The 9,220-nt window shown below is 35.3% G+C and overlaps 1 protein-coding gene across 1 annotated transcript; it reads left to right on the forward strand.

Annotated features, from left to right (window-relative positions):
* The first annotated feature begins 7,024 nt into the window (after positions 1–7,024).
* LOC107605983 (uncharacterized) lies at positions 7,025–8,489 on the forward strand. Its single transcript, XM_016307944.3, has one exon. It carries the CDS (start codon positions 7,343–7,345, stop codon positions 8,354–8,356), a length of 1,014 nt encoding a protein of 337 aa, XP_016163430.1. The 5' UTR covers positions 7,025–7,342; the 3' UTR covers positions 8,357–8,489.
* Positions 8,490–9,220: the final 731 nt, after the last annotated feature.

Raw genomic sequence — 9,220 nt, forward strand, 5'->3', positions numbered from 1 at the left:
GAATGGGAGGCTCTGCTAATACTCTTTTGAAATGTTGGAAGGCTTCTTCACATTCGAGTTCCCATTTGAAGCTTATACCCTTTTTCATGAGCTTGGAGAAGGAGATGGCCTTTTGGGCCGAGGCTCTGAGGAAGTGTGAGAGGGTGGCGAGTCACCCAGTCAGACTTTGGACATCTTTAAGGCTTACGGGGCTGCTCATCTTGAGGATGGCTTTGCACTTTCTTGGATTCGCTTCTACTCCCCGTTGCATGATCATGAAGCCCAAGAAATTTTCGGCCTCCATTCTAAAGCTGCACTTTGTTGGATTGAGGCGTATTCGGTGCTTCCTCAGGGTGTCTAGTATGAGCTTGAGGTCATCAATGAGCTCCTCGCCTGTTTGTGTCTTTGCTAGCATGTCGTTGATATAGACCTCCAACTTGGTCCCTAAAAGGTCTTAAAAGATCTTCGTGACGAGGCTTTGGTAAGTGGTCTGGGCATTCTTTAACCTGAAGGGAATGTCTGTGTAGCAGTTCGTGCCTTTGGGGGTTACGAATGCGGTTTTCTCCTCATATGGTCAGTGCTTGGGTATCTGGTTATACTCGAACTAGGCATCCATGAAACTAAGATACTCGTATCTCGAGGCGGCGTCTACTGGTCCATCGATATTTGGTAGGAGAAAAGCGTCCTTTGGACAGGCTTTCTTCAAGTTCGTGTAGTCGACGCACATTTGTCATTTGCCATTTATGTTTTTTACCAATACAACATTGGCCAGCTAGGTTGTGTAGGGGATTTCTCGGATGAAGCCTACTTCAAGCAGGCTTTTGACTTGCTTCCTGACCTTGGATGCTCAGTCTGTAGATGTTTTTCTTCTTCTTTGCGCTACTGGCTTGGCTTTGGGATCCACGGCTAGCCGGTGGGATATCAGATCTGGGTTTATTCCCGGCATGTCGGCCGGGGTGAATGCGAATAAGTCCTTGTTTTGTTTTAAGAGTTCCACGAGGTTGCCTTTTAGGTTGAAGGACAGATTCTTGTTGATGAACATGAATTCGTCTTTGGTTTGCCCTATCTGTAGCTTTTCCATGTCTCCCTTTGGTTTTGGTATGGGTTGATCGTCTTGGCGTGCATCTAAGTCGGTGAGAAAAATTCCTGTTGTGGCTCGAGATCGTTTTCACAGGGCTAGGCTGGCGTTGTCGTATTCCACTGTGATTTCTCGGTCGCCATGAATCGTTCTGATGGTTCCATTATCGGCTTGGAACTTCATGATGAGGAACTTGGTAAATATGGAGGTGGAGAGGTCGTTGATGGTTTTCCTCCCTAGGATAATGTTATATGTCATGTAATCCTTTAAGACCATGAACTCGGAGAGTATAGTCTTCTTTTGGTTACCGGATCCAATGATGACTGGTAGTACTATGGAACCGTCCGGTTTGAGAAAATTGTCCCCGAGTCCGGTTACTCTGTTACGATGGCTTTGTAACTTTTTGTTTCAGAGTCCTAGCTTGTCAAAAGCTCCTCGGAAAAGGATCTTGGAGTCAACTCTGGTGTCCATGAGTATTCACATAACTAGACCGATTCCAACCTTGGCTGATATGTCGAATGGGGCGTCTTCCTCCGAGGTGCCATTCTGGCAGTCATCGGGGGAGAATGTTATCGTCGTTAGAAGCGGAGGGGTTCTTTTTTCCTCTTTTACCGCCAGTACCCAAAAGTCCTTATTAGCGCTGATTTGGATTTTTCTATTACATCTTTCTCAGTGATGACGTTCACTATGATCGTCGGATCGATTTCCAGGGGGCCTACCTTATCATCTTGGGATTGCGTCCTTCCTGTTCCTGTGATTTCTCCCTTTTGGTTTTAATGGGTTCTCGAATGATTTTGGTGAACTCTGGGAGTTTGCCGTCTCGGATGGCTTGTTCAAGAGCGTCTTTTAAGTCAAAGCAGTCTTAAGTCTTGTGTCTATATCCTCTATGATAGTCGCAGTACAGGCTTTTATTACCGCTTGTCTGCTCTTTCACTTGTCAGGCCTTTGGGAGGATGCCTCGTTCCACTATCTGGTGGTAGATCTTTATGATTGAGGCCGGTAGGGAGGTGTAGTTCGTGAACTTCTCCACCTTGGGTGGTCGGTTGGGGCGGTGGATTTGTAGTGTTCCTTCGGGTTGTCTTTGGGCAGTGGATTATTTCGAGGAGTCGTATTGCCGTGTTGCCGTTTATTGGTTACTACGACTTGACTTACCTCTTCGTCCTTTATGTATTACCTTACAACGTTCTGAATTTCATGCATAGTCTAGACTAGTCTAGTGGTGAGGTGCTTTCGAAAATCTTCATTCATGAGCCCGTTTGTCAGGCAGAGGTTGGCTACGGAGTCCGTGAGCCCGTCGATCATCAGGCACTCGTCATTGAACCTGTCAAGGTATTTTCTTGTGGGTTCGTCTTGCTTTTGCATGACTCTAAGCAGGCTGATCGGGTGCTTCACTTTTGTGATCCTGGTAGTAAACTATGCTATAAACTTTCTGGAGACGTCTTGAAAATTGGCTATCGAGCCATTGGGGAGAGCGTTGAACCACTTGATTGCGGGGCCGATTAGGGTTACTGGGAAGGCCCTACACCAAACTGCATCGGCAGCCCCTTCTAAGTTCATCCTGGCCTCAAAGGCCGTGAGACGTTCCTGTGGGTCCTCCGCCCCATTGTATTTTATTTCGGTTGGCTTGTCGAAACCCTTCGGTAGCTTGGCCTTTAGAATCATCTTGGTGAATAGGATGACTCCCATTATCATGTGCTCGCTCCTTGTCCGTTTGGAGTCCTGCCGATGCCTTCTATTGTCATTGTCAGGTCGGCGCTCTGGTTCTCGAAAAATATTGCGGTTCCGTCGTTTTCCGTATCGCCGTTTGGGTGACCTTTCGTTCATAGTTTTTCGCTGTGATCGACTTTTGGAGGTCGCTTGGCTTGCTTGTTCTAATTGGTATCGTTCCTTGAAAGCTTCTCAGCCTTTAAGGATTTGTACTCTTTGATAGAATTGTTGGATTATCTGGATCACTTTTTTTCCTAGGCCGTCGGTTGCTATGGCCTTATTGAGTTGGTGATCGTCATCTTTTGGTCACTGCCTGTTAGGGGTCGGCTGACAGTGCACGGTATTGGTTATCCTCCCATGGGTCGGTGGGACGTCGTCCCGTGGTTTATCCGTCGGGTTCAGTGAGTCTGACTCATGGTGAAGGTTTGAGGATCGCTCCTTGAATTCTTCCATCATATCGCCAAAACATGACAAGTTTCCACAAACAGCGCCAATGTACTAGATTTTGCTGGTGCATGTTGTAAGATGGATTAGGAATTCGCCGGTCTTGGGTGATGACTTGGATCGGATCTTCTTGAAATGGCCGGAAGATGATACCTGCAAAAATACTCTGATGCGTCAGAATGAATCTAAAAAGTATGAATGAGAATTAAAAATGTGTAACGTATCTAAGAGAACCCTCTCTTTATATTGTTTGAAGTTTTTATCTTATTTTATTTTATTAGCTAAAATAAAAAATATATTCAAATTTAAGTATTTCTTAAAAATTTATGGTTAGTGGGTCAGTTTGGACCGTAATAATGATCTGACCCAGATAATCAGATAGTAACTGCTCCAATGGGCGATCCGCCGTCCAGAACAAATTTCAATCGATTCATTTCATTAAATTATGTTATTCGTTGTTTGTAGTCTAACGCTGATGATCATATATGAGTCATGACTTTCTCTTCGCCGTCCTTTTCAATCCAACGCCCAATTCTTTGTTTTCCCCGAAAGCCCCCTTCCCCACTTACCATTTCCGTCAATACTCGCTATTACTACTTTTACATTTAATAATAATTTTGTTAAGCAACTAATTTTATTAATTAATAAAGTAATAGGTAAATAAAAATTAAATATTTGAATTAGTATTGTAACTTGTAAGAAAAATAAAAGTAAAAAGGAAAGATACGTGTTGACATATTGTTAAATAAGAAAAAAGTTGATTTCAATATATATATTATGAGGAGTGTTGGTCAGCAGATTTTGTAATTTATAAATATCAATTAGTTATTGTTAAAATTTATAAATATCAATTAATTATTATTAATATTTTTAACAGAAAAATTTGATAATAAAAATTTTTTAGTCATAATTAACCAAAATTTTTTATAATTTACTTTATTTATATCATTTAATAATAATTTTATTTTTTATCCCATTCTCTTATCATTTCACTTATTATATTTTTATCAACTCCACTTATTAATGATATTAATTATAATATCATATCCCTTACTATTAGGCATTCTTGTAATCAATACTTAATATTTCTTTTTATAATTTAATTTTTATATTTAAGAATACATTAAATATTAATAATAATAATAATAATAATAATAAGAATAATGGACAGTAATGATAATATATATTAATTGAGTTCATTGTACTTGATTCTTTGTTTTTCTTAAGGCATTTAATATTAATCAATGGAGATACGAAAAAATTATTAATTCTTTGTTTCTGTTAAAGCATTTAATTGTACTTGATTCTTTGTAATATATACCTTTCATTAATTCAATTATGATCATTCAAAAATCATGAATGTAATACCATTGCAAGCACAATAGTGTATAAATCAAGGAATTTTATAAAGAAGTCGCGTTTATCATTGCAAATAGTATGACATTTGAATTCGACCTTAATATGGTACCTATGGTAGAAGACTAGAAGGTGCTATGAAGAATTTGAACAACAGACAGATTTACCCGACGAAGTTGTTGTCAGTCAACCAATTTTCGAGAATATGAAAAATCACACTAGATTTGATGAGGTATATGGTAATAAACTGATTTAATTTTTTTTTTTTTTGCTTTTATGTGCATTTATAATTATATTGTACTAACTAAGTTCATACACATAACATTCATACGTTCATATACATAATATCCATAATTACATACAACTAGGGCTGGCAATTCATACCCTACCCGCGGGTACCCAACCCGGTCCAACCCGTTCGGGTAGGGTAGGGTACGGTCCGGGTATGCCTGTGGGTAGGGTAGGGTACGGGTTTAGGGTGTACCCTACCCTACCCTACCCGCATCTCAAATATATAACACATATTTTATAAAAATTAGGTATATAGTGAAAGAAGTGAGAGTTGAACCTACAACATCTCTTATGTAATAACTTACAATAAGTGAACAACCACTAAACTAGTTAGTTAATTTAGTAATTTAGAGTACTAGTTTGTTATTTTTTATGTTATTAATATGTATAAAATTTGAAATGATTGAATTTTATATTTGCTTTGAAAAAATTTGATATATCTGTGGGTAGGGTAGGGTAGGGTTTAGAACTTTAGGGTGCGAGTAGGGTTAGGATTGAGAGATCGCGGGTAGGATAGGGTAGAGTTTTAATAGAATTTTCAACCCGCGGGTAGGGTTAGGGTAGGATCCAAACCCTACCCTACCCTACCCATTGCCAGCCCTACATACAACTAACATCTAAAAATTAAATTCATATTTATTAGATATTACATCCATACACATATCATTTTTTAGTTATTGCATAAGTAACTATAAAGTTAACACAGATGTTTTTAAATTTTATCATAATTGAATTTAAAAAAATATCAAATTCTTAAATTAATTTATTCAATTGATAAATTTACTCATAACATCCATAAATTCATACACATAACATTCATAATTTCATGTTAATAACATCCATAATTTGTACTCATAATATTCATAATTTTATACATATGATGTCTATAATTAATAAATTTTTATAATTAATATTATCAAATTTTAAAATATACGTCTTATTGTATTTTTCAAATTATCTCATATGTGCACTAATAGGTCATGATTTTAATTATTTTAATATTTTTATTTAATATTCATATATATGCTTATTTATTGATTTTAATATGATGAGTTAATATTTTTTTTTTAAAAATTTATTTTTTAATTTTTGTTTATATTTTATTTTTTATTTTTTAATAGTCTATATGTAAAATATAAGTTGTATAGTAGAAGTTGTTAAAAATTTTTAATTTAATTTCTATAATTTTTGCAGAGAATTATTGTATTTTAATGGATAATAATGTGATTGAAAGATGTTAGGAATTTGATTTGGGAGAAACTGAAATTGATTTTAGAAAGAACATTAATGACTCCAAACATGCAGCAAAATAATAGGTGATAAGGAGGATAAGTGATAAGAAGGTGTATGTCACTTGCTTATCAAAAGAATGAGAATTTTTATGTGACATTTCTATATTGTAATTATTCTTTGGCTGCTTAGCATCACGCACCCATTTTTAATAGTGTGAGATTACTCATTTTTTTTACTGATTAAGTATTGACTAAATTTTAATCAAAGTGCTTGCTCCTAAACTTTCTCCTATAGTATTTCATAAACAATCGATGATCATATGGAACTATTTTGTCGATTTTTAGTAAATCGATGGTGGTTTGATATCTAATGGTTTGGGAGCGAAACCTACTCCTCTTTGCGAGTATCAATTTTCTAAAAGTGTATCAAAAATCCTTTAATTAGACGAAATTTAAGAAAATATGAAAAAATATAAATAAAGACTTTGAAAATAACTTTGACTGAATTTAAAATGATTTGTATTAAAGTTAAATAAGATAATAAAATGCCTTTGATTAGATCAAAGGACTTTGAATTCAAAAATAAAAGTACAAGAATATAAATTGGACAAGAATGTTAAATGTTATTTAAAAAATAAATTTGTAAGAAAAGTAAAACTTTTTGCAGAAAACATAAATAAAAAATAAAAACAAGTAAAAAGAATCATACAGAAATTTGACTCGAAACAGACTCAAAAAATCTCTAGGATATGAGTGTACATGACAAATTTCTGAAGCACTTTCGAACCTTTTTCTATTTATAGCCATCTCCTAGCCAATCAAATCAAAGTATACCCTCCACATAAGTAAACCATTGCTTCTTTTATTTAATCATGTAACGTCTGAAAATCGATCCTCAAATTTTGAATTCTTCTATTTACTTCATCAATCAATTTATCCATCTGTTATGCTAATCGAGCTCTCATTCAATACTCCTAATCACAAATTCTTCTCAATCTAAACTTCTTTTTAAAAACCCACTTATTAATCCTAGAATAACTCTCTTCTTCAAAAGTAATTATTTTCGACTACCAGGAACCCCCTTTTTTTTTGTTGAGTATGTAAAATCACACGGAATTGAATTCACAGCATAAAATATTATAATATTTTTCACCAAACACGGATACAAACTAAACTTTAATAAACAGAGTGCATATATATATATTCTACTATTTCTATTTCTATATCCTCAGTTTTGTCGACCAAAAACTTAACCATGATGATCATGAACAAAGAACAACAAGACCTGCAGTTTCTTGGTCTCTTTGGGATCTACAAAGAGTCCTACAAGATCATACTCTCATGGAGGAAGATCTTCACCAAGATCACCTTATCCCTAATCCTCCCTCTCTCCTTCATGTTCTTAATCCAAATACAAGTTTCCAATTCACTCTTCACCAAGATCATCAACCACTCCCAACAAATCACCTCAACCCCACAAGACACACCCCAATTCAAAAAACTCTCCCAAACAGTTTCTTCCGAATGGGTAACTTTCTTGGTCTTCAAGGTCTTTTACTTGGCTTTGTCGATCATATTCTCCCTCCTTACAACCTCAGCAATATCCTACACCATCTCGTTGTTTTATGCTTCAACCCATGATGATGAGGTGGTGAATCTCAGAAAGGCTATAAGCATAGTTCCAAAGATATGTGCTAGGCTTATGACAACTTTCTTGTGCGTATTCGCGGCGCTTTTGATCTACAACTTCGTGGCGGTTCTTGTTTTTATCATATTGGCTTTGACAATAAACGCTTATGCTGGGACAGAAAATTATGCTGTTCTTGGGGTTGCATCAGTATTTTCAATCATATTGGTCTTGACGTATTTGGTTGGTTTATTCTACCTCTCATTGATTTGGCAACTATCCAATAGTGTAACGGTGTTGGAAGACTCATACGGATTTGAAGCAATGAAGAAGAGCAAGGAATTAATAAAGGGGAAGATGGGGTTGTCCTTACTCTTATTTTTCACAATAATTGTTTCCTATGGTTTGATACACTTTTTATTCATGATGGTTGTTGTTCAAGGATGGAACATGAACTCGGTGGTGAGAATAGCATATAGTATACTCTGTTTGTTGCTTTTGTCTCATCAAATCTTGTTAGGACAAGTTACCCAAACGGTGCTCTATTTTGTTTGCAAGTGTTACCACAAGCAAAATATTGACAAGTCTGATTTGTCAATTTACTTGGAATATCAGCCATTGAAGAATAAAGATGTATGTTGAGGTGGGACAGTAGTACCATATGTTTGATTATGGTTTTATGGTTTTAATGTGTGTAACTAAAATAAAGGGTTGTGCCCGCATGTTTACAACTTTACATGTTTTATTAACAAAAAGATCATCAGTATTTCTACTATCTAAATTGATTGATATGCTATGTATTTGTGTCATAATATCTCTATTATTCTATAAAAAGCTTCTGAAAGAATTTAACTGTTTCTCGCTCATGCAAAATCTAAATATTACTCCTAATTAAATTATTCATATTATTTATTTATAATGGCTAAAGCCATCAAATTCATATTAACTAATTATCAAGGCGTTAGTCAAATTAAATAAATTATAAGTTGAAGATGTTGTAATTGGCGTCGAAGGTTGTGTGTGACAAATTTCATCGAGCGTGATGAATTTTTTGTCGAAGAAAAGTTGTCAACAAGAAAAAGGTAATTGGTTCCATGAAATTTGTTTGAGTTAAAGTGAAACATAGCAGTTAAACAGTGTTAAATTTGATGGTTCAGAAAATTGAGGAGGGTTACATGATTTTTGTATTTGGCAGGAACGGTTATTTCTTGGGTTCTTCATGAAGGTATGAAACAAAATATGATTGATTAAAGAAGTCTATAAATAATATATAAAATTTAAAAAAAAATAAAGGTTAGAACCTTTTTAGAAAATACTATTTGCACACTCACATTTCTAATGACTTTAATTTCTGAGTCTACTAAAAACTTTTTTTTTCGATAAGATTCTTTCCATGCCCTTCGATTTGGTCGAAAGTCTTTGTTTGTTTGCTTTCATTTCTCCGTTTTCATCTTCTTGCATTTGTTTTTTTTTTTAATTCAACTTTTTAAATTTTAGTTCTTTTCT

The sequence above is a fragment of the Arachis ipaensis genome, chromosome B7, assembly GCF_059453495.1.
Source record: "Arachis ipaensis isolate K30076 ecotype BB chromosome B7, ASM5945349v1, whole genome shotgun sequence".
Lineage (NCBI taxonomy): Eukaryota > Viridiplantae > Streptophyta > Magnoliopsida > Fabales > Fabaceae > Arachis > Arachis ipaensis.